Source organism: Salvelinus alpinus, chromosome 16 (assembly GCF_045679555.1).
Source record: "Salvelinus alpinus chromosome 16, SLU_Salpinus.1, whole genome shotgun sequence".
NCBI lineage: Eukaryota > Metazoa > Chordata > Actinopteri > Salmoniformes > Salmonidae > Salvelinus > Salvelinus alpinus.
The window spans coordinates 969,337-994,879 of record NC_092101.1 but is presented as its reverse complement, the minus strand read 5'-3'; the positions used below and the strand labels follow the sequence as shown (position 1 = coordinate 994,879).

The following is a 25,543-nucleotide window of genomic DNA, read 5'->3' as shown; positions in this document are numbered from 1 at the left end:
GAGAGCAAGAGACACAAAACAAAAGAGAGTTGGTAGGAAAAGAGAGCGAGCGGCAAAGAGGTAGGAACGGGAGTATGTTAAACAGTTAAACTAATTATTGAATGTAGATTATAGTATAATGGTTGCTTATCTTTCTCTTTCTATCTCTCTGTCTTTGCCAGCTCAACGACGGGCAGTTCACAGTGATCCAGCTTGTGGGGATGCTGCGTGGCATCGCGGCGGGCATGAAGTATCTGTCTGATATGAACTACGTCCACCGGGACCTGGCTGCACGCAACATCCTGGTCAACAGCAACCTGGTGTGTAAGGTGTCTGACTTCGGCCTGTCTCGCTTCCTCGAAGATGACGCCACGGATCCCACCTACACCAGCTCACTGGTTAGTGTGTAGGACACTTTGGTAGTGTGTGTATGCATGTGTGTGTGGGCATTTACACTGCATGACCAAAAGTATGTGGACAGCTGCTCGTCGAACATCTCATTCCAAAGCATGGGCGTTAATATTGAGTTGGTCCCCCCTTTGCTGCTATAACAGCTGTCGTGTCTTTGGCTATGCCGGATTAAGTGATATGACATGCTATTCTATGAAATACTTTCTCTGTAATTAATATTACCTGATTGAGCTAATCATGTAAATGTAATTAACTAGAAAGTCGGGGCACCACGAAATAATATTTATAGAGCAGTTATCTTCCGAATAAACTCTTAAAGACCTAGTAATATTTTACAGCAATAGCAGTCAATATTAATCGTCACCTTATTTCAGTCTCATCTGAAAGTTGTAAATTCTTGGTTATCTTCACGAACCCTGACTAACAAGTTGAATCAGCAATACAAAATTGGGTTTAATTATTTATTTACTAAATACCTAAATAATCACACAGAATTACATGTACACAGAATGAATCATACCTTGATTACAAATTATGTCATAAAGGAAAACTTCCCTAGTGGACGGAACAGATATGACAGCTGGTTACACAAAGAAAAGGGGGTTGGGTTTGAGTGAAAGAGCGGGAAGACTGAATAACAAATGGAGAAGCGATGTCTCTATCGGGCCGTAGGCAACTACTCTATCGTAAATACAGAATCTTATGCATTCTAAATTACCTCCCATTTGGAAAAGGAAAATGCAATACATATTTACTCTGACCCGCGCTTCAATAGGTTGGTGGTAGATGGAAGGCCGTGTTTTGCCAACAGAATCCTTTGTCCTTTGAAGAGTGTCTCTGGTGGTGAACGGGAAACGTTGTAGTGTCGTTGTTGTGTGGTAGACGGGATACTCTGTCTGTCCTCTCCTAGCCCACGTTTACAGCGGCCGCTGCTAACTCAACGGCTATGAGGTAGCACTTCTGTAGCGAATAAGAGTTCAAAGTTCATACCATTCGCAACCAAAGCTCACGCTAAGGTTGGCATTATTATCTGAATCCTTCTGACATCGTACCGTAGTCCTAATGTACCCGGAACAGGAGGTTACATTTTCATCAAGGGCTTATATAGTGGAGGGAGAAGGGTGTGTTTCATAGTTTATAACCCATGTCTCTTCACAGGGGCTGGCCACTGATTGAGCAGAGCCCTAACCTTATGAAAACCCAAATCTCTCAATTGGAAGCTAAAATTACATTTAATCTTTTCACAAATAATTTTATATTTAAACATTTGAATTGCACAACAATTCCATGTGAATCTGATAACTATAATGTGTAGACTTTCCCAGATACAGTTTAGGTCGTCCTGTCATCAGTCATAATGTCTCAGATGACAACCGAACTGACATCATATTCATTAAGTACCAATGCATATGTTCAACTGGTTCTATTATCGAAATATGGTTCCTTTCCCTCCACTTGTTTGATGTTCCCAGACTCTTTATGTTCAACAAAGGCTATTCAAGAGTCCCTCTGTAGAGTCAAGAGAGAGGGAAGGTAGAAAGGTATCTATGGGGGGTCATAAACCTTACCCACAGGCCAACGTCATGACATAGCCTCACTCTTCTGGGAAGGCTTTCCACTAGATGTTGGAACATTGCTGCGGGGAGAGTCCATTTAGCCACTAGAGCATTAGTGAGGTCGGGCACAAATGTAGGCCTGTTCGCAGTCGGCATTCCAATTCATCCCAAAGGTGTTCGATGGGGTTGAGGTCAGTGCAGGCCAGTCAAGTTCTTCCACACCGATCTCGACAAACCCTTTCTGTATGGACCTAGCTTTGTCCACGGGGACATTGTCATGCTGAAACAAGGAAGGGCCTTCCCCAAACTGTTGCCACAAAGTTGGAAGCACAGATTCATCAAGAATGTCATTGTATGCTGTAGCATTAAGATTTCCCTTCACTGGGCCTAGCACAAATGACAAAAAACAGCCCCAGACCATTATTACTCCTCCACCAAACTTTACAGTTGGCACTATACATTCGGGCAGGGAGCGTTCTCCTGGCGTCCGCCGGACTGCCAGATGGTGAAGCGCGATTCATCACTCCAGTAAATGTGTTTCCAACTGCTCCAGAGTCCAATGGCGGCAAGCTTTATTTTATACCACTCCAGCCAACGCTTGGCTTTGCGCATGGTAATCTTAGGCTTGTGTGTGGCTGCTCGGCCATGTAAACCCATTTCATGAAGCTCATGACGAACAGTTATTGCGCTGACAGAGGCAGTCTGGAAATGGTTAGTGAGTGTTGCAACCAAGGACAGACAATTTTTATGCACAACGCGCTTCAGCACTCAGCGGTCCCGTTCTGTGAGCTTGTGAGGCCTACCACTTCACGGCTGAACCGTTGTTGCTCCTAGACGTTTCCACTTCACAATAACAGGGCTTACAGTTACAGGCAGCTCTAGCAGGGCAGAAATTTGACGAACTGACTTTTTGGAAAATTGGCAACCTATGACTGTGCCATGTAGAAAAACACTGAGCTCTTCAGGAAGGCCATTCTACTTCTAATGTTTGTCTATGGAGATTGCATGGCTGTGTGCTCGATTTTTATACACCTGTCAGCAACTGGTGTGGCTGAAATACCCGAATCCACTAATTTCAAGGGGTGTCCACATACTTTTGTATATACAGTATAGTGTATGTCAAGTCTTGAATGAATGGTAATAAATTGGTTTTAGTGAGTGTTCTTTTTTGCTATTTATTTTTTATTCAATCACAAATTGTACTGTACATTCAATAAGAATCACAATTAAATTGTTGTTCAGGGTTTTGTGTGTATGGTATTTGTGTACCTCAGTTTTACCTGGCATCTTATCATAATCAAACGTGTCTCAACCAGTGTAAGTTTGTCTCACCCTCTCTTCCCTCTGTATGTGTGTAACTCTGTGTGTGACTCCATCCCCAGTATTTCACGCTCACCTACTCATTCGCATATCCACAGGGAGGCAAGATTCCTATTCGCTGGACGGCCCCCGAAGCCATCGCCTACAGGAAGTTCACCTCGGCCAGTGATGTGTGGAGCTACGGCATCGTCATGTGGGAAGTGATGTCGTACGGAGAGCGGCCATATTGGGACATGAGCAACCAGGACGTGAGTGGAACTTTCTTTTATTTACTTTACTGGACTTGACTTTGTTTAAGTTGACTTAGTTTGACATTCAACATTCCCGAAAAACACTGTCACATCTTCAAGCTGTCACTCTCCTTCTCTGACTCCCTCTTTTTCTTAACTGGTTCTCCTTCCCTTTCCTCTCTCCCCCCTGCCCCCTGCCCCCTTCTCCCTTCTCATGCTCTCTCTTATCTTCCCCCTCCCACCCTCCCTCTCCCTGTCTCCTGACTCTTCTTATCTTGACTCTAAACCCACCTTCTCTCCCATCCCTTCTCTCCCCAGTCATCACCCTGTTTCTTATCCTTTTCTTGTCTCATAATTCAAAACCATATTCCCTCGATTTGACCTCTATATTTTGATGTAGGTCTGATTCTATCCCACTTGTTAATCTAACTCTTATCCAACCCTCCAGGTGATAAACGCTGTGGAGCAGGACTACCGGCTGCCCCCGCCCATGGACTGCCCCACAGCGCTGCACCAGCTCATGCTCGACTGCTGGGTCAAGGAAAGGAACCTTCGGCCTAAATTCTCCCAGATCGTTGCAACGCTGGACAAGCTCATCCGCAATGCCGCCAGCCTCAAGGTGGTCACCAGCAGCACGCAATCTTCTGGGTAAGCCTTTAATTAAGCTGTCAAACAGTCTGGCCCATCTCAGCCTAGTTAGCATCAACTTCAATCTGGTGCTGGTTGCAAAATCCCGAAATTCACAGATTTCCCAGAATAACCATAACCCGGTTATCTTCACACCTGGATTTCTAGAAAACCTGGGAATTTTGCTAAAGTTTGGACACAACTACTCATTCAAGGGTATTTCTTTATTTTTACTATTTGCTACATTGTAGAATAATTGTGAGAACATCAAAACTATGAAATAACACAAAACTATGAAGTAACCAAAAAAGTGTTAAACAAATCAAAATATATTTTAGATTCTTCAAAGTAGCCACCCTTTGCCTTTTTCCACACTCTTGGCATTCTCTCAACCATCTTCACCTGGAATGATTTTCCAACAGTCTTGAAGGAGTTCCCACAAATGCTGAGCACTTGTTGGCTGCTTTTCCTTCACTCTGCGGTCCAACTCATCCCAAACCATCTCGAATGGGTTGAGGTCATAGTAACTGGTAACTCTAATGTTTTGGGTCATTGTCTTGTTGAAAAACAAAATATGAGATGGCGTATCGTTGCAGAACGCTGTGGTAACCATGTTGGTTAAGTGTGCCTCAAATTCTAAATAAATCACTGACAGTGTCACCAACAAAGCACCCTGATACCATCACATCTCCTCCTCCATGGTTTCACGGTGGGAATTACACATGCAGAGATCATCCGTTCACCTACTCTGCATCTCACAAAGACAAGGTAGTTCTTGTCAAATAAGGACTCATCAGACCAGTGGACAGATTTCCGCCGGTCTAATGTCCACTGCTCGTGTTTCTTGGCCCAAGGAAGTCGCTTGTTCTTATTGGTGTCCTTTAGTAGTTTCTTTGCAGCAATTTGCACATGAAGGCCTGATTCACGTATTCTCCTCTGAACAGTTGATGTTTAGATGTCTGTTACTTGAACTCTGTGAAGCATTTATTTGGGCTGCAATTTCTGAGGCTGGTAACTCTAATGAACTTATCCTCTGCAGCAGAGGTAACTCAAGGTCTTCCTTTCCTTTGGCGGTCTTCATGAGAGCCAGTTTCGTCATAGCGCTTGATGGATTTTGCGACTGCACTTGAAGAAACTTCAAATGTTCCGGATTGACTGACCTGCATGTCTTAAAGTAATGAGCTGTTCTTACCATAATATGAACTTGGTCTTTTACCAAATAGCGCTATCTTCTGTATACTACCCCTACCTTGTCACAACACTACTGAATGGCACAAACACATTAACCTCTCTAGGGTACGTGAGACGGTAGCGTCCCACCACTTTAACAGCCAGTGAAACTGCAGGGCGCCAAATTCAAAACAACAGAAATCCCATTATTAAAATTCCTCAAACATACATGTATTTTACACCATTTTAAAGATACACTTGTTGTAAATCCAGCCACAGTGTCCGATTTCAAAAAGGCTTACCAATATTACCAATATCCCACTGTATCTTCAATAGGAGCTGAGTTGAAAATCGACCAACCTCAGATTTCCCACTTCCTGGTTGGATTGTTTCTCAGGTTTTTGCCTTCCATATGAGTTCTGTTATACTCACAGACATCATTCAAACAGTTTTAGAAACTTCATAGTGTTTTCTATCCATCTACTAATAATATGCATATTCTAGCTTTTATGACTTTGTAGCAGGTCGTTTACTCTGGGCATGCTTTTCATCCGGACGTGAAAATACTGCCCCCTACACCAAAGACGTTTTAAGAAGGAAAGAAATTCCACAAATGACCTTTTTACAAGGCACACCTGTTAATTGAAATGAGAGAATGCCAAGAGTGTGCAAAGCTGTCATCAAGGCATAGGGTGGCTACTTTGAAGAATCTCAAATATAAAATATATTTTGATTTGTTCATCACTTTTGTGATTACTACATGATTCCATATGTGTTATTTCATAGTTTACATCTACAATCTAGAAAATAGTAAAAATAAAGAAAAACCCATGTTATGAGTAGTTGTGTCCAAACTTTTGACTGGTACTGTATGTATGTATGTATGTATGTATGTATGTATGTATGTATGTATGTATGTATGTATGTATGTGATGGATTACATTATAGAGAATAGGAAGAAATATATATCTCTGAAATGGGTTTCTTTGGTTTTCTGTCTACTGCAATACAGTGTGTCCCCTGGACTAGCGTTTAGTAGTGACGGTGCCATTTTTTATCGGTGACTGTGGTACTAGAGTCACCCGAGTCATGCCAACAACGATAACACTTTTCACTGGACAAATATCAGTGTCTCAGCAATGCCTACAGTACACAGTACTTCCCATAGCTAAAACATTAACCTTTCACGAGTCACAAACCCGGATCCGGGATCCCCCCCATCACAAAAGCTGACTAGCATAGCCTAGCCTAAAGTTACAGGGATATCATAAAATAAAATGTTCATGAAATATCAAGTCCAAGACACCAAATGAAAGATACAGATCTTGTGATTCAAGCCATCATCTCTGATTTTTTAAATGTTTTACAGGAAAGACACAATATGTAAATCTATTAGCTAACCACGTTAGCAAAAGACACCACTTTTTTTAATCCACCATTTTTTTACTGCATCAGTAGCTATCACAAATTCGACCAAATAAAGATATAAATAGCCACTAACCAAGAAACAATTCTCATCAGATGACAGTCTGATAACATATTTATTGTATAGCATAGGTTTTGTTAGAAAAATGTGCATATTTCAGGTATAAATCATAGTTTACAATTGCAGCCCCCATTACAACTATCACTAAAATGACTAGAATAACTACAGAGACCATCGTGTATTAGCTAATTACTCATCATAAAACATTTCTTAAAAATACACAGTGTACAGCAGATGAAAGACACAGATCATGTGAATATAGCCAATATGTCAGATTTTCTAAGTGTTTTACAGCGAAAACACAATATAGCGTTATCTTAGCTTACTACAAGTCAGTCACACAGTAGCATTGATTCAAGCCAAAAATAGCAATAACGTTATAAACCACCAAACGCTATTAATTTTTTCACTAACCTTCTCAGAATTCTTCAGATGACAGTCCTGTAACATCATATTACACAATGCATATAGTTTGTTCGAAAATGTGCATATTTAGCCGCACAATTCGTGGTTACACAACGTGTTTAGTGGGCAAAAAATCAAGCAATCTGTCCGGCGCCATTTTGGAAAGGCACCTAATCTTATCGAAAACTATTCATAAACTTGACAAAAAAAATACAGGTTGGACAGCATTTGAAAGAGAAATTAGTTCTTAATGCAATCGCTGAATTACATTTTTAAAATTAACCTTACTGCGCAATACTGGGGACAATAAAGGGTGCGATAGCGCAACGCTACATGGAAAATAATGGCGTCTAATACATTTTTCTTTTTCAACAGAACAACGTTTTATCAGCATAAATAGTACCTACTATTAGCTGAACTCCCATCAGAATCTTGTGGAAGGTGTCCGTTGGCCAAAAGAATCGTTGCCGGGTTGGAGAATGTTTCCCTCGACGTTGCAATTAGCAGTACAGAATGGCATTCGAGAGAGAGACACCCACGTTTCTACAGCGCCATGGAAATAAATACCTGAAAATCGCAATATACTGACCTAAACTGGTATAATTTGGTTCAAAATAACAAGATTATGATGTCTTTAAAGCCTATAGCGAATAAAAACAGAGCCGGATACTTCTAGGAGCTAAAACCAGACGTTCTAAAAAGACATGCCAAGACCCTCTTTGCGTCAGCGCGAAGTCCCAAAAGGTCGGACACCTCGGTTCCAATCAATTTAAAAACTTTGGGAAATACGTAGCCACGTCATTTCAACTCTCCCTATTCGCTAACAGCCAGGGGAAGGCGTATGCAGTGCATCTCAACCAATAGAAGACAGGCAAAGTTAAAGACAGGTCTCAAAGCAGATGATAAAATTTCCCATTCTCACACAGACATAGGAAAAGTGCTCTAAGTCGAGTTCTGTTTCACTTACAGACATAATTCCAACGGTTTTAGAAACTAGAGAGAGTTTTCTATCCAATAGTAAGAATAATATGCATATTGTACGAGCAAGAATTGAGTAGGAGACCGTTTACATTGGATACACATTTGTGCTATGTCGAAATAGCACCCCCCTAGTGGCAAGAAGTTTTAAGCCACCAAAAAACTGGCCAGTGTTGTCAATGCAAATGTGGATTTACCATTGCTCAATAAAGCACTCAAGGCAACCATAGCTCCTGCAAGGAAGTTCTTAGATCGATGGTTTCACATATTTAGTGATATCCTCATGCTACATTCCTCTGTAGTTTTCATGGAAAGAGCCCGAAGGGGGAAGAGGGTGAGGAGGAATAGGGGGTGATTCCATCGGGGATCTGGAGCTGTAGCTATGGCGATGGCTGGGAAGATTAAGTTAGATTAATTAGCCAGTATTTAGCTAGATTAAGAGTGACGCGAAAAGACTTGAACGATTTGAATTTTTTGCAAAATATATTTTAAACGGGCCAGTGGAGACGTTGGCCCCCCGCCGATCCTAATGAGGAAAGAGTGAGTGAGAGATGAGCTACCATGACGTCCGGCGTGACATTAGTGCTTTGTAGTGGTTAGCGGTAGCTAGGATAACTTTTGTCACTGGTTTGGGAGTCGTGTTATAGTTCATACAATACAAGTGGAGGTGTCCTGTCATGTGCGAGTGAGTGTGTGTGGTACGTGTGTGTGGTGTGTGTGTGTATGTGCGTGTGTGTAAAGGGGGTGGCGGCGATGTGCGGTCAGGTGTGTCTGCCTCATAATGCATACCCATGTAGCCTGACACGGAAAAATCCAATGATCTGTGTCTTTCACCACTCACACTGAAGACAAACAAAAAACCGCTCACCAAAAACCATGAGTAAACAGTCACAACACCTTTGCCCTTTGGGCTCCAGTTTGGGAGTACCCACTCAGGTAACTGCCCCTCATAACATGAGACATACGGCCTTAGTGGCCTCTCCCAGTGCCGTTGGTTTCCTTTGACTATGGTAAACAGCTTCTAGCCTGATTCCACATCCTCTGTTATGGCTGTCTTTCCACTGACCATAAAGCGTTGGCAAGATAGCACAAACAGATCTGGGATCAGGCTAGACACCTTCCGCTTCAGTACGAGACTTCAGAAAGTGGCTAACAGTGCTCTATTAATAGGGAACTGTGTCTGATGGTTGATGGTGGCTAGCCCGAACCCTCGGGGCCCTGAAGCGCAGGCCTTGTTAAAGAGCACTCCTCCTATCCCTCTGCAGCAGTCAACCCTTCAATGGAGCCTCTGTATTGACTCTTATTAACTCGCTCCCTCTCTTTTTTCCATCCACCTTTGATTGTGAATCTAATGCCATCAAAAGACGACAAGGATCAACAGAGCAGAGAGCGGTCAGAGAGAGAGAGCTAGACAGAGACAGAGGTTCTCTTTCTCCTCTTTCTTCCCCCTTTTTTCTATCTGTCCTTTTCTCCCCCCTTCCTTCGTTCACCCTCGCTCTCCCTCTCTTTTCAAACTTCCACTGCTGTTTATTAAAACTGCAAGGTGGCCCCCCTATCTATGACATCAATCAGGGGTGGTTGGGTTTTTTGGAGAGTCCGAGGGCCCTGTTGGGTGACGACAAGTGTACACACACACACACACACACACACACACACACACACACACACACACACACACACACACACACACACACACACACACACACACACACACACGTTGACAGTCCACAAATATCTCCACGCTGTCCAAGAGATTCTTGAGGAAATGTCTTTCCATCTTCGCCGTATTGTGTTGTTTGCACGCCTTTTGTCTCGTTAACATTGGTCAGCATACCAAAGAGAACACACACACACGCCCGGCCAAGCCAGTCTCCAACGGTAACCAAAGGCGGTTACGTCAGGCGACGGAGGCGATTGACCCTTGACCCTACAAGGGCAGCGAGGGGGAGAGCGAGGTGGCGTTTTGGGGGATTGGGAGTGAGATTTCATTGGTGCTGGAGGCGAGGCGTGACCTTAACCCTCTCTCTTTTGTCTCACTCTCCTCCTCCCTCCTGTAGGGCATCGCAGCCTCTGCTCGACCGATGCGTCCCTGACTACACCACCTTCACCACCGTGGGAGACTGGTTGGATGCCATCAAGATGAGTCGCTATCGCGACAACTTCCTCAATGCCGGCTTCGCATCCTTCGATCTAGTGGCCCAGATGACAGCAGAGTGAGTGAAGAATGAGTCGATTCCGATTAATTATATTTGGTTTGGTTTAGTTGAGTTCAAATGGCTTCATTGAGACATGAGTTGGTTCACTTGCAAATTGGTTTGTTTCAGCTCAAATGGCCCCATTGATGTGGCAAGATAGCAGGGTGATTGAGTGAATCGAGGAATAGTCGATTCAAATGAATCAAACTCAATTCAGTTTAGTTCAGTTCAAAAGGCCTCGTTGATATGGCAAGAGTAGAGTGTGGGTGAGTGACTTAGGCGGTGGGTCCACTATCCACTGACTCAGAGTGGTCTTACTCCCTCATTTTTCAGAATACAAGCCTGAAACAATTTCCAAAGACTGTTGACATCTAGTGGAAGCCATAGGAAGTGCAATCTGAGTCCTAAGTCATTGGAAACTGTATAGGCAGTCTATGGAAAACTACAAACATGAAAAAAATCCCACTTCCTGGATAGATTTTTCTCAGGTTTTCGCCTGCCATCAGTTCTGTTATACTCACATACATTATTTCTAACAGTTTTGGAAACTTTTGAGTGTTTTCTATCCATATCTACGAATTATATGCATATCCTAGCTTCTGGGCCTGAGTAAGAGGCGGTTTACTTTGGGCATACTTTTCATCCGGAGGTGAAATGCATCAGACAAGGTCAGTGCATATGTAATTGGTTTTATTCAAACACCGAGGGTTTCGGTCTATAAAAAATAAGTTTAAACATTTAGACCAATCGATTTGTCAAAAGAATAGGACGACTCTCGGTCGACCAAGATTTGTTTTTGTCGGTGACAGCCCTAGTAGGCTACACCAGTGGCTAATATGCCTGTGCAGCTGTCCTTTTTTAACCTCCATTCTACCATAAATGACACACACACATTTATCTACATGCTTTTATTTGGGTTTCTATTAAATCATATGATTGAATGTTAATTTAAGCCTGCGGCTAACTTGAAATGAGACAATCTTGCCAAAACATAATTCAACATTTTATTCACTGACAGAGTGATAGCTAATGAAACACATCACATTGATGTTTATAGTTTTAGCTGGCTAGGCTAGTCAACTGTAACATTGGCTAGCTTTGATAAATTGTCTAAATGGTCAACGTGCACTCAAAAACAGATAATTATCTTTAGTCTTTGGTAGATAATGTTAGTTCCTCTTAACACACTGACACTGTTTTTCGATCTTAGATAGAAGCAGGCCATTTAATGCCTTCATCACGAGGCATATGTACAGGAGTTCTGATTGGTTCTAGGTTGAGCAAATTTGCTTGAGCAGACAGTATTGAAATATATACGCAACATTTCAAGTGTTGGTCCCATGTTTCATGAGCTGAAATCAAGATCCCAGAAATTTTCCAGATTCACAAAAAGCTTATTTCTCTCAAATTTTGTGAACACATTTGTTTACATCCCTATTAGTGAGAATTTGCCTTTGCCAAGATAATCCATCCACCTGACAGGTGTGGCATATCAAGAAGCTGATTAAACAGCATGATCATTACACAAGGGCACCTTGTGCCGGGGACAATAAAAGGCCACTCTAAAATGTGCAGTTTTATCACACAACACAATGCCACAGATGTCTCAAGTTTTGAGGGAGCGTGCAATTGGCATGCTGACTGCAGGAATGTCCACCAGAGCTGTTGCCAAATAATTGAATGTCCATTTCTCTACTATAAGCTGCCTCCAATGTCATTTTAGAGAATTTGGCAGTACGTCCAACTGGCCACACAACCACAGACCACTTGTAACCATGCCAGCCCAGGAGCTCCACATCCGGCTTCTTCACCTGTGGGATCGTCTGAGACCAGCCACACCAGATAGCTGATGACACTGAGGAGATTTTCTGTCTGTAATAAAGCCCTTTCGTGGGGAAAAATGTATTCTGATTGGCTGCGCCTGGCTCCCCAGTGGGTGAGCCTAGCTCCCAAGTGGGTGGGTCTATGCCCTCTCAGGCCCACCCATGGCTGCGCCCCTGCCCAGTCATGTGAAATCCATAGATTAGGATCTAATTCATTCATTTCAATTGACTGATTTCCTTTTATGAACTGTATCTCAGTAAAATCGTTGAAATTGTTGCATTTTGCATTTCTGTTTTTGTTCAGAATACATTTTCTGAAAACATTTGCAAGAATTGAAGGTGGCAACAAGTTTGACAATCATAAGAATATTGTCATGTGCAAAAAAATCATCCCCTCCCGCGACATACAGTAGATCGATCCACTTCACTGTTTTCGGCGCCGGCCTACCACGTAGTTGGGAAATAGTCAATTTTAATCAACCAAATAGAATGGTGAATTCAAACGGCCTCATTGTAGACATCCTTAGGGTGCAATGAGAGCATGGCCCTTGAAATCTACATGACTGGAGACATTCAAATTGCATTTAAATATTAACTCACAGAGGCCCAGTTCTCACACAGATTGTACAGTATGAACCAGGACAGCGTTGGTAACACTACAAATTGAGTTGCTTTGGGAATAATGGTGGCTGCAGTTGTTACTGTTCTCATTGTATGTGATTGGAAAGAAAAGGAAAAGGGGGATATCTAGTCAGTTGTAAAACTAGTGAGAGACCATTTGGGATAAGGGTCCACAAACACTAATTGACCCTGAAGTGAAAACACAATAAGGAAAAAAGCACTTCTCTTGAAGGTTCTTCCTCATCTTGGAGAGACTTGAAGGACACTACATACACTCTTCCTCCATAGTGCACGTTACCTCACGACACCTTCCCTTCCAGCAATAATAACCTAGAGTTGACACAGAACTGGGTCATGTTCATTAGGAAACAAAACGTTATAAAAGGTTTTGCAACGCAAAATGAAAAAGAACGTTTGTCATTGGACAAGTCCTGGTAGTCCCTCCCTGTTTCATTCCATTTTCTTTCACTTGGGGCCTAATGAACATGACCAACGTTTTCAGAGCCAGCTTGGCACGTTATTTATATAACAGGAAATGTGTGTCATAGAAGTCATGGAAACGGGGCTAGTTGTGATCAAATAAAGGAATTATAATAATAATGATCGATATATCATCCTCGTTAGGTGGATAATAGGGGATTTGTTTCAATTTGGCAGGCCGACAAGTGTGCTGTACAGTGGCTCTCTCCTGCTCTTGATGGTAGGTAATTCCTCTAATGGCTTGCATTTATGATCATTTTATCCTCCGTTGCTGGAGTGATTGCAATGGAAACAAAAACACCATTGATTTCATTTAGGCAAAATTGTTTGTGTTAAATCAAAATAAAATAAAGAAATTTGCGTCGTGTACACACTTTACAGCAGGTACAAAGGTGCAGCAAAATGCTTATGTGCTAGTTCCCTCAACAATGCAGTACATGAATCAATATCAATAATAACAATAAAAGTCTCATGTCCAAAATACGTAGTAAAAGTAGAGATAAGGTAGTATGCAGTGTGTGTGTGTGTGTGTATTTGTCTGTGTGTGTGCAAATGCAGAGGACAACAGAAACATGCAGACTTGCAAAGGGCATGGTGTCTGTGTAGAAGGTTGAATATATGTGTGTCTTTGTCTGTGTGAACGGAGAGGATCCAGACAGGCGCTGGGCCCTCGTGGTTTGCTAATCGTTCCCCCAGATGCCGACCGTGGTTTGCTCTCTCCTTCGTTATCGGCAAGGGAAAAACAAACAAAAGAGCGGAAAAGAGAGTCCTTGTGAAATTATTCCTAACAACCCGGTACATGAGGCCTTAGTGTTAAACTAACACCGCTGAGACGATTAGATTACACCGTCTGACTGACTGCGGCCAAACAGGTGCTGCAGCTTTTTTCATAGCAGCCATTCTTTAATAAGGCCTCTGTGTGGGTGTCATTTTCATATTTCCCCATTGCTTCTCGCATTTCGGAGTGAACTCTCTCTGTCCTCTTTTGAACTATGAAGACAGTTTGAGAAACTGTTAAAAGACAAGTCAACCTGGGTGACTGCTATACGATTGATTGAAAGGATGGATTACTGTTCTCTTCCAGTCTTGTCTTTCAAGACAGCTTTGTCATCTAACTGACTGTGTAAGATTAGACGAATCACCATCAAATGACCTACCAGTTGACGCACTGGCTGGCAGTCTAGTCTGTTATATGAATAAGTCATTGGCTACTGACTGATTGTTCTTTGACTGACATAATTACTAACTTATTTTATTTTCTCGATCACTGACTAGTTGACACACTGACTTACAGTCTGTTGCAGAAATAACTGATGGGCTACTGACAGAATGTTCCATGACTGACTTCCTCACTCGCTTGGTTTTCTCAATAACTAACTTGTTTTCTCGACTGACAGGTTGTTTGGCTGGCTGGCTGGCTGGCAGATTGGTTTTAGTGACGTGAAAAGCACCAGCTGGCCCACAGTGGCGTAAAGCACTGATAAAATATTAACCTCCCTTCCCCCTTACTATTTTCCTCCTCTCGTCCACCTGCCAGGATATTGAAGTATGTTACATCTGGCCCAGGTATCAGTGCACTATGTTGTTGTCTATGTGTGCAGAGGGTCCCTGGTTCGTGCACAGGTAGGGGCGAGGAGAGGGACAGAAGCTATACTGTTACACAAGGAAGACATTTTATTGGTGTACACAGATAACTGCTGTCTGCAACTGTTTCCACAAGGGCAAACTGTATTTGTTCTCATTTAAACCTACTGGCATATGTCAATCAAATGTAATCAATCAAATGTATTTATAAAGCCCTTTTTACATCAGCAGATGTCACAAAGTGCTTATGCAGAAACCCAGCCTAAAACCTCACACAGCAAGCAATGCAGATGTAGAACCATGGTGGCTAGGAAAAACTCCTTAGAAAGGCAGGAACCTAGGGAGAAACTTGGAGAGGAATCAGGCTGTGAGTGGTGACCATTCCTCTTCTAGCTGTGCCGGGTAATAATAATAATCACAGTGGTTGTAGAGGGTGCAACAGGACAGCACCTCAGGAGTAAATGTCAGTTAGCTTTTCATAGTCGAGCATTCAGAGGTCGAGACAGCAGGTGCGGTAGAGAGAGAGAGAGAAGGAGTGAGAGACGAAAACAGCAAGTCCGGGACAAGGTAGCACATCCGGTGAACAGGTCAGGGTACCATAGCCGCAGGCAGAACAGTGGAGTTGGAGCAGCAGCACAACCAGGTGGACTGGGGACCGCCAGGAGTCATCAGGCCATGTAGTCCTGAGGCATGGTCCTAGGGCTCAGAGCCTCAGGGAGAGGAGGAAGAGAGAGAGAGAATTAGAGGGAGCATACTTAAGTTCACACTGGATACCTGGTAAGACAGGAGAATTTCACCAGATAGGACAGACTGACCCTAGCCCCCCGGGGCATAGATACTGGAGGGAGGTCGATGGAAACTGCGGCCCCGTCCGACGATACCCCCGAACAGGGCCAACCAGGCAGGATATAACCCCATCCACTTTGCCAAAGCACAGCCCCCACACCACTAGAGGGATATCAACAGACCACCAACTTACTACCTTGAGACAGGGCTGAGTATAGCCCACCAAGATCTCCTCCACCGCACAGGTCTCGCAAGACTGGACAGGAAGATCACGTCAGTGATTCAACCCACTCAAGTCGAGTATAGAGCAAAAAAGCCTGGCACGACGTGATGCACCCCTCCTAGGGACGGCATGGAAGAGCACCAGTAAGCCAGTGACTCAGCCCCTGTAATAGGGTTAGAGGCAGAGAATTTCAGTGGAGAGAGGGAAACCGGCCAGGCAGAGACATCAGGGGCGGTTCGTCGCTCCAGTGCCTTTCCATTCACCTTCACACCCCTGGGCCAGACTACACTCAATCATAGGACCTACTGAAGAGATAAGTCTTCAATGAAGACTTAAAGGTTGAGACCGAGTCTGCGTCTCTCACATGGGTAGGTAGACCATTCCATAAAAATGGAGCTCTATAGGAGAAAGCCCTGCCTCCAGCAGTTTGCTTAGAAATTCTAGGGAGAATAAGGAGGCCTGCATCTTGTGACCGTAGTGTACATGTAGGTATGTACGGCAGGACCAAATCGTAGAGTCCATGTAATGCCCTATGGGGGGGGTCGAAAAAATGAAGGTGTGGCGGAGGTGTGTATACAGATATGCCGTATTCTGACATTGACTTTATTCCCTAATAATTCCACCACCTTTACGCGTGAGTAAACCATTAATAAGGTCTAGCGAACCCAACTGTTCCAAGTGGGAAAGAAATCGACTTTTTTCCCGATATAAATAAAAGCATTCTCCAAGCTCTGCAATTTATAACTTGATAATAGTTTTTGATAAGAGCTTGGTAAATGAGTAATCCGTTTGGATAAGGGAATTGTAAATATAAATGACACTTGCTCTATATCTCTTTTACCTTATAATCTCTGGAGACAAATGTGAAACCAGTCATATGGCAGCAAACTGAAGCATATCAACTTTCCCACAGTACTGTTTATGAAATGCTATGCCATTACGCTGAATTTAAATGGTACGCCCTTTTAACTTGCAGGGATGGGCATTCTTGAATGTTTTAATTAACGGCTACCCCGATGTTCTCTGTCTCCTATTTCTATCATGTTAAACATTAGCCACTGTCAGTATCGGCCGTCATTAGGCCTAATAACCACATATATTAAACTGACAATTGACTGTTAGTTACTGTTGGTATTGCCTATGTTATCATTCCATTTAATTACATTGTTTTGTTTACCTTAATTTTCTGTCAACGCGTCACTAATTAAATCATTATGGAGTGGAGCGCAGACCAGGCAGCAAAAGTTTGAACCTGATGCATGGCGCAATACTTGGGCGTGTCATCACACAGATCCATGGTTAGTCCAGGCAATAGACAAGGGTATAGCCTACTATTGTACAATATTCTCCCTATTATATTTCTACAGTGGCTTACCCCTTGACTTATTCCACATTTTATGTTACAACCCGAAATCAAAATGTATTTAAAAAAAAAATAATATCTACACACAAATGGTTTTAGAAATGTTGTCACATTTCTGTATTTCATTTTCAATAAATATCTCATTTACATAAGTACTGAGTCAATACATTTTAGGCAGCAATTACAGCTGTGAGTCTTTCTTGGTAAGTCATCTGGACTGTACAATTATTAAAACATGTATTCAAGCTCTGTCAAGTTGGTTGTTCCTAGACAATGATCACCCCCCCCACTCACGAACATTCATTGTCATCTTGGTAAGCAGCTCCATTGTATATTTTGCCTCATGATATAGGTTATTATCCTGCTGAAAGGTGAATTTGCCTCCCAGTGTCTGTTGGAAAGCTGACAACCAGGTTTTCCTCTTGGATTGTGCCTGTGTCTTTAGCTCTATTTCATTTATTTTTATCCTAAAGAACTCCCTAGATGTTGCCGATGACAAGCATTCCCATAACATGATGCAGCCACCACCATGCTTGAAAATATGAAGAGTGGTACTTTGTGATGTGTTGGATTTGCCTCAAACATAACACTTTGTATTCAGGACAAAAAGTTAATTTCTTTGTCACATTTTTTTCCAGTTTTACTTTAATCCCTTATTGCAAACAGGATGCATGTTTTGGAGTATTTTTATTCTGTACAGGCTTCCTTCTTTTCACTCTGTCATTTATGTTAGTATAGTGGAGTAACTACAATGTTGATGATCCATCCTCCGTTTTCTCATATCACTCTGTAACTGTTTTAAAGTCACCATGGTGAAATCCCTCAGTAGTTTCCTTCTTCTCTGGCAAATCAAATATTATTTGTCACGTGCCGAATAACTCCCTACACGTTGCAGACGAAATGCTTGTTTACGAGCCCTTCCCAACAATGTAGAGTAAAACATTTAATAAGAAATAGTAACACAAGAGGAATAAAATTAAATGCACAAGAATGGAGCTATTTACAGGGAGTACCAGTACCAGATCAATGTACAACTGAGTTAGGAAGGGTGCCTGTCTCTTTGTAGTGACTGGGTGTATTGATAGACAATCCAAAGTTGAATTAATAACTTCACCATGCTCAAAGGGATATTCAATGTCTGCTTTTTTTTTTTTTTTTTTTTTACTTTTCCCCATGTGCCCTTTTTGTGAGGCATTGGAAAAACTCCCTGGTCTTTTGTGGTTGAATCTGTGGTTAAAATTCACTGTCTCGACTGAGGGACCTTATAGATAATTGTATCTGTGGGGTACAGAGATGAGGTAGTCACTAAAAAATCATGTTAAACATTATTATTGCACATGGAGTGAGTCCTTGCAAGTTATTATGTGAAATGTTAAGAATATTTTTACTTCGGAATTTATTTAGGCTTGCCATAAAAAAGGGGTTGACTACTTATTGATTCAATACTTTTCTGCTTTTCATTTTTACTTAATTTGTAAAAATGTCTAAAAACATAATTCCACCTTGATATTATGGGGTATTGTGTGTAGGCCAGTGATACAAAAACTCAATTTAATAAATGTTATATTCAGGCTGTAACACAACAAATTGTGGAAAAAGTAAAGGGTGTGAATACTTTCTGAAGGCAATGTATGTACACAAAACTTCCAACATTACCATGCGTTGAAGAACTGAATGTGGCAATTTCAGAATTAATCAAACCACGTAAAGGCTCTCCAAACCTGTTATTTTATGATTCATAAATGCTTTCCTTAACCTATTTTTTTATCTACCAATTGGTGCTGAAACGGAGACGAATATGCATATATTTTCACATCAAATCAAATTTGATTAGTCACATGCGCCGAATACAACAGGGTAGACCTTACAGTGAAATGCTTACTTATGAGCCCCTAACCAACAATGCAGTTTAAAAAAATACAGATAAGAATAAGAGATAAAAGTAACAAGTAATCAAAGAGCAGCAGTGAAATAAAAATAGCGAGACTATATACAGGGTACCGATACAGAGTCAATGTGCGGGGGCACCGGTTATTTGAGGTAGGATGTACATGTAGGTAGAGTTATTAAAGTGACTATGCATAGATGACAACAGAGAGTAGCAGTGGTGTAAAGAAGGGGTGAGAGGGGGGGGGCGCTCTGCAAATAGTCTGGGTAGCCATTGACTAGATGTTCAGGAGTCTTATGACTTGAGGGTAGAAGCTGTTTAGAAGCCTCTTGGAGCTAGACTTGGTGCTCCGGCACTGCTTGCCGTGCGGTAGCAGAGAGAACAGTCTATAGGGTGGCTGGAGTCTTTGACAATTTTTAGGGCCTTCCTCTGACACCGCCTGGTATAGAGGTCCTGGATGGCAGGAAGCTTGGCCCTGGTGATGTACTAGGCCATTCTTACTACCCTCTGTAGTGCCTTGCGGTCGGAGGCCGAGCAGTTGCCATACCAGGCAGTGATGCAACCAGTCAGGATGCTCTCAATGGTGCAGCTGTAGAATCTTGTGAGGATCTGAGGACCCATGCCAAATCTTTTCAGTCTCCTGAGGGGGAATAGGTTGTCGTGCCCTCTTCACAACTGTATTGGTGTGCTTGGACCATGTTAGTTTGTTGTTGATGTGGACACCAAGGAACTTCAACCTCTCAACCTGCTCCACTGCAGCCCCGTCGATGAGAATGGGGTCGTGCTCGGTCCTCTTTTTCCTGTAGTCCACAATCATCTCCTTTTGTCTTGATCATGTTGAGGGAGAGGTTGTTGTCCTGGCCAGGTCTCTGACCACCTCTCTATAGGCTGTCTCGTCGTTGTTGGTGATCAGGCCTACCACTGTTGTGTCATCGGTAAATTTCATGATGGTGTTGGAGTCGTGCCTGGCCATGCAGTCATGAGTGAACAGGGAGTACAGCAGGGGACTGAGCACGCACCCCTGAGAGAGAGCCAATATTTAACCAATTCTCTTAATATATTCTACTCTGTCGGAAAAAAAAATCGAACTAAAAGCTACACCATATTTAAAGGGATGCCATTTGAATGAAAACTCCACAAGAAAAATCCGTTGGCCAGCAAGTGTGAGGGTTTTCAGCAGGTTGAATGACATTTATTCAGAGCGTGCAAGGTAGCCACACCTGTAGAGCGCGTTACGTGTCTGAATACCAAATACTGAGAAGTGAGTAGGAAAGGCGTGCTTAGGACTCCCTATCTACATCTTATAATTAGAACCCAATGTTTTCCTGACCAGAATTTTTTTTGGGTTCAAGTTTTAGACCTATTTTTGTTTATGCCTGATCTCTCTCTCTCTCTCTCTCTCTTCTCAGAGACCTTCTTCGGATAGGGGTGACATTGGCCGGCCACCAGAAGAAGATTCTAGGCAGCATTCGGGACATGAGACTACAGATGAACCAAACACTGCCTGTCCAGGTCTGAGATGGACAGACAGATGGACAGACAGGATGGGGAGGAACTGTGCCAGAGAGAGAGCCAATAGGAAACCCTAGCTGCCTGACCATCTCTGCCAATCAGATGAGAACAAAACTGGCTTGCAGTGCCTCGAACTTGTGTTTTTCTTATTTTTCTTCCACACCAACGTTTTATGTTTCTATGTTCCACATTATTAGTCCAATGTTTTTCCATTTTGTAAAAAAGAAATGTCTAAAGACAAGAAAGAGAACCCATATCCCATGCGTGCCTCACTGGTTTCAGTGTGGGGTGATCGTTTGCATGCGTGCGTGTGTGTTTGTGAGGTTGGCCAGGACTTAAACCCTCCCCTCCCACCTCTTGTATCCTGAACTTAGTCTTCCTCCTGTGAAAATCCATCTCCTTGAACCTTGACCCTACCCCAACATCTGTCGGAAAGCCCCCTGACGGACATTACAGTTGGAAAAGGATGAACACTGAGTATAAAGTGTTTCAAAAAAGCAGAAAACGTGAACTAGCGTTCGTACACAAAAAAAGTGTTTGGACACCAAGATGATAAATGAAAACGATAGAAATTGTTTTATTGTTGGTGTGTGTGTGTTATTCCCCATCTTCATATTGAAGGTGTATTATTATGTACAAGGGCACATGCCTAAGAAGGACGTGGAGGAAGAGGGTAAATCAGAGGGTCACAGAGGTCAAGAGGTTAAATGAGAGCTGCTTAGCTTAGTTTGGCCTAACCAGGGCCAAAAGTATGGAACCAACTTTTTTCTAAAACCTGGGGGAACGCACACTCAGGATGTTCTCAAAGTTTGGGACCATTGGCTCATTTTGGCTCATCAACTGTGTTTTTCTTATTATTAGAATTGCTGTTAATTTGTTTACATCAGCCTTCCATTTATGTTTTTCTGTTCCATCACTTTGGGGAGATTTGTGTTTCAAGATGGCTGGTCAGAGCTAAATACTCCTGTTGGACGCTTTGTGTGACGGGGAGGGAGGAGCTAGGCGAGGACTGTGGCAACTCAATACAAAGACCGACCAGCCTTTTGTGTGTGCTTGCGTTTGTGCGTGAGTATGTATGTGTGTTTGTGTGTATGCGAACGTATGAGTGTAACAAAATACTGTACAATACAGCTTCAGCTACATCGCCACCATGGACAATTAACGCATGAACTGAACAGTGACAAGAAGCAACAATTATATCGGAAACAATTACGCTATATTCTGTGGACAACTGTTAACATTTTTTTTATTGAAATCCAAACATTTGGAAATATATATGCATCGTACAACAACTGAGGGCAAGCACGAAAGACACCGTAACTTTCTTTTTACTAATACCTGGATAAATAATGTATCTAAAACTTTAGCTAAATTTCTATACTTCCACCCAGTGTATTTATTTTTCTCTCCACTTGGACAAGAGGCCATTCGAACTGTGGATTTATTCTAAAGAACAATCAAGAGGAAATGAAAAGACCCAAGAGGATTCGGCAAATCATTGATTATTACAAAAACATGCATATAAAATTGGATAATGTATTTTTGTTGTTGTTCTAAACAGCCTGTAATGTTTTGTAACAAAAAATAAGATAAATAACATGAAAACAAAATGCTATTTGAGAAACTGGGAAAGTGTTGTTGTGAGACGTCGTTTGATTCTGAGTGAAATGAGCAGAGAGCGAGGGATTGAAGACGAATAGAATGAGAGAGAGAGAGAAAAAGTGAGGAAGGGAAAGGTAGAGAGAAGTTAGGGACAGCTGCAATGATTTTAGCATTTCAAGGGGTAAACCGTGGTTCGACCACGAGGGGTATACACTCTGCACCAACAACCTCCCTCTCCTTTCAAGTGTATGTTTCCGTGTGTGAGTGGGTATGTTGAGAGTGTGTGTTTCAGGCCAAATTGTATTGGTGATCGCCAAGACTGGATCTTTAGCTGTACCATCCCTTCTCTCAATCGTCTGTAAAGAAGAATATATTGTGTAGCCATGTGAACTTGTCAGTAGTTGTCTTCCATGCTCCTTTATCCAAATGAAACTTCCCGACACAGTTGACACACCCAATGGTCTATGGAGATTTTATTGAATTTATTTTGTGTTTGTACATCTCGATATTGTCCGTTACCAAGATTGTCCGTTACAACCACTGTATAGCTCTGTTACAGAGACCATTCTTAAACCGATAGGTCTGTAGACGGAGCTCCGTCAAGGGGCTCAGTGTGTGTGCACCTCTGTGATTGGGCCCTAGTCCACTTTTTTCAGAGAAGTGGCCCCTTGGACCCGGCTTGTCAGACTGATTAATGCAGTGGCCAATCTGCTGCTCCGAGGGATACATTCACAGCCCAGCGCAGACATACGGATGGACGGCCTATGATTATCTGTATTTATTTCCTGTTCAGGTTGCAATCATTCTGTCTGGGCTCTGCGGCTCTGCCTGATTAGTACAGTGCGGGGACCAACAACCTTGGCCTGGAGACAGGCAGCAATCTGGAGCGCTCATTGTAAATGATAGCAGCTGCATCCCCTAGGACTGTACCATCAGTGTTATAGTAGGAGGGGAGTGGGATTGGGGGCTGAGGGATGGGATGAATCACCTGTATTGGGCAGGGTGGTACTTGCAGTGCTGGCCCCCACAGATTCTCTTCCAGACAGTTTCTGTTGTCTACCGTGCATCAAGTCTTGCCATATTACTCTTTTAGACTTTCTTTTGAACCCTCTGAAGCCATCACAGATATTATGCAAAAAATATGTGTTCCTTATTTTGATTTCATTTAATCTTCTTTTAAAATAGAGGCAATTCCAGTTCAATGAGTCCCATGTAAGGGCTTACTAACCCGAAAAAGTTGCACTGTACGACAATGATAGTGATAACAATGATAATGCTCTCAAAGTTGAGGTGAGGTACAAATGCTACATCAGCTAGGACATTGACTTAATAGAACTCGATTGATGAATGTGAACAATGGAGAAGGCTGAATACAATCAGATGTTTGACATGCCCATTCATGAAAAATGGCAGCTCAGAGCTCGGTTGAACTATTGATTTGTTGCACATGCTGTGCTAGGTCTTGGTTTATGCTTTGGGGGAAAAAAGAAGCTGATTGAGTGATGAGCTCTGATGCTGCAGCTACATATCTTAAAATGATTAGCACATCAACTCTGAACATATTGTTGGAACAAATAGATTTTTCACACTGTAGGGAGATGTTCCTAACAGATGTTTCATACCTAGGACCTTGAATTGTCGAGAGTTGACGATTGTTCATCATTCTGTGTTTTTGTTTAATCATATCTTACAGACCAGTATCTCTCCTTAGCGCTGACATGTGAATGGAGAGTGTGGATATAGGTGCTAGTATTTTAATTTTCTACTGAACCAATCCAGTCCGCAGTCTATACATTTATGGTAGATACAGTATCTCTCTCTGTGCCAATCACCCCATCTCTCTGAAAGTATACGGAGTTAACACTCGCCTCACATTCCTCTACCTACCCCCTAATCCTTCCACACGCCACCCCATCTAACCCCACGACTTTTAACCCCTAACCTTTTCCGATAGAATATTTTTCAGAAATGTTTTTCTTCATCTGTCACTGTTTTATATAAATATATATATAAAAAATTAAACAAACTCACTTAATATGCCTGTCTTCTCGTCACTTTCCAAATGCATATCGAAAAAAGTGAGATGTTTACAAGTGTTGTACATGTATAGTGAGAGGAAAAGGAAGAAACCTTTGAGATTTGCAATTATTTTGTTCCTCTTTGAAAGCATTGAGATGTATTTAATGATGGTGCGGAAGAAAAAAAACAAATTCATTTAAAAAAAATGCATTCTTGTAGAAATATTTTTTAAATACCCTTTTGCAATTAAATTATTTACCAGTCTTTTGAGTGGTGTGATGAATTTGTATACACATTTCATATATTCATAGGCCTATATTATATTTTACTAGTAACAAACTATCAATATTGACATGCATTATTCATTTTAACAGTCTTCTTTTTCTCTTATCAGAATAAATACCAAGACAAATACAAAGTTATATCTTTACAGTCATAACAAAGTTTAAGAAACGTGTAAACCGTAACGTAGACTGAAAGACAGTTATATTAAAATCTGATAGGAAATTAAAGGCATTTGCAGTTGTTTATCCGACAGTTGTTTACTTAACCAAATTGACATATTTCAGACGATTGATGCGCTGTCAGTGTTCTGCTGAAAGCACCTCTTCAGGACATTATATAAACACAGTCCTCGCACTTAGGTTTTCAAAATAGTCTTACTTGATACTTGCAACAGCACCTTAATTTAAGATAGTGATCTGGACAAAAACAAACACAAGCCCCATTCCCAGCCTTTACTTTTGTAATTGTTTTTAATGTACCGTATTCCATTTTTTTTTTTATTTTTTATTCCCTTCCCACTCACCTTCCACCAGTTCTTTTTCTTGCTATCCACCTTTTAGGCCACACTATTATCTTTCTCCTTAAAAACAGCTTGAGGACTTTTAGGTCCAACAACAGTCTGTTAAATTGCCTGTAATAGCATCTTTCATCTGTATCGCTATGGGCAAGGTTATAGCCTTCTTCTAAAATTGATTAAATCGTTTTTTCCCCCTCATCAATCTACACACAATACATCATAATGACAAAGCAGAAACAGTTTTATTGAAATGTTTGTGCTAATTTATAAAAAAAATACTATAAAACAAAAGTACTTTGTTGAAGCACCTTTGGCAGCGATTATAGCCTCGAGTCTTCTTGGGTGTGATGCTACAAGCTTGGCACACCTGTACTTGGTGAGTTTCTTCCATTCTTCTCTGCAGGTCCTCTCAAGCTCAGTCAGGTTGGATGGGGAGCGCTGCTGCACAGCTATTTTCAGGTCTCTTCAGAAATGTTCGATCGG

General features: G+C 42.0%; 1 protein-coding gene across 9 annotated transcripts in view; it reads left to right on the top strand.

The window, feature by feature from the left end:
• The window catches only part of LOC139540648 (ephrin type-B receptor 3-like), a 104,272-nt gene extending 79,750 nt beyond the window's left edge, over positions 1–24,522 (top strand). For 3 of the 9 annotated variants that reach the window (XM_071344458.1, XM_071344457.1, XM_071344460.1), the window contains exons 12-16: positions 162–377; positions 3,329–3,514; positions 3,945–4,144; positions 10,220–10,375; positions 20,535–24,522. In XM_071344458.1, the coding sequence (XP_071200559.1) occupies positions 162–377; positions 3,329–3,514; positions 3,945–4,144; positions 10,220–10,375; positions 20,535–20,643 (867 nt within the window). In that variant the 3' untranslated portion in view covers positions 20,644–24,522. The remainder of the gene's footprint in view (positions 1–161; positions 378–3,328; positions 3,515–3,944; positions 4,145–10,219; positions 10,376–20,534) is intronic. The other 6 variants (XM_071344459.1, XM_071344464.1, XM_071344461.1 and 3 more) reach the window with 3 other exon arrangements.
• The last annotated feature ends 1,021 nt before the right edge of the window (positions 24,523–25,543 follow it).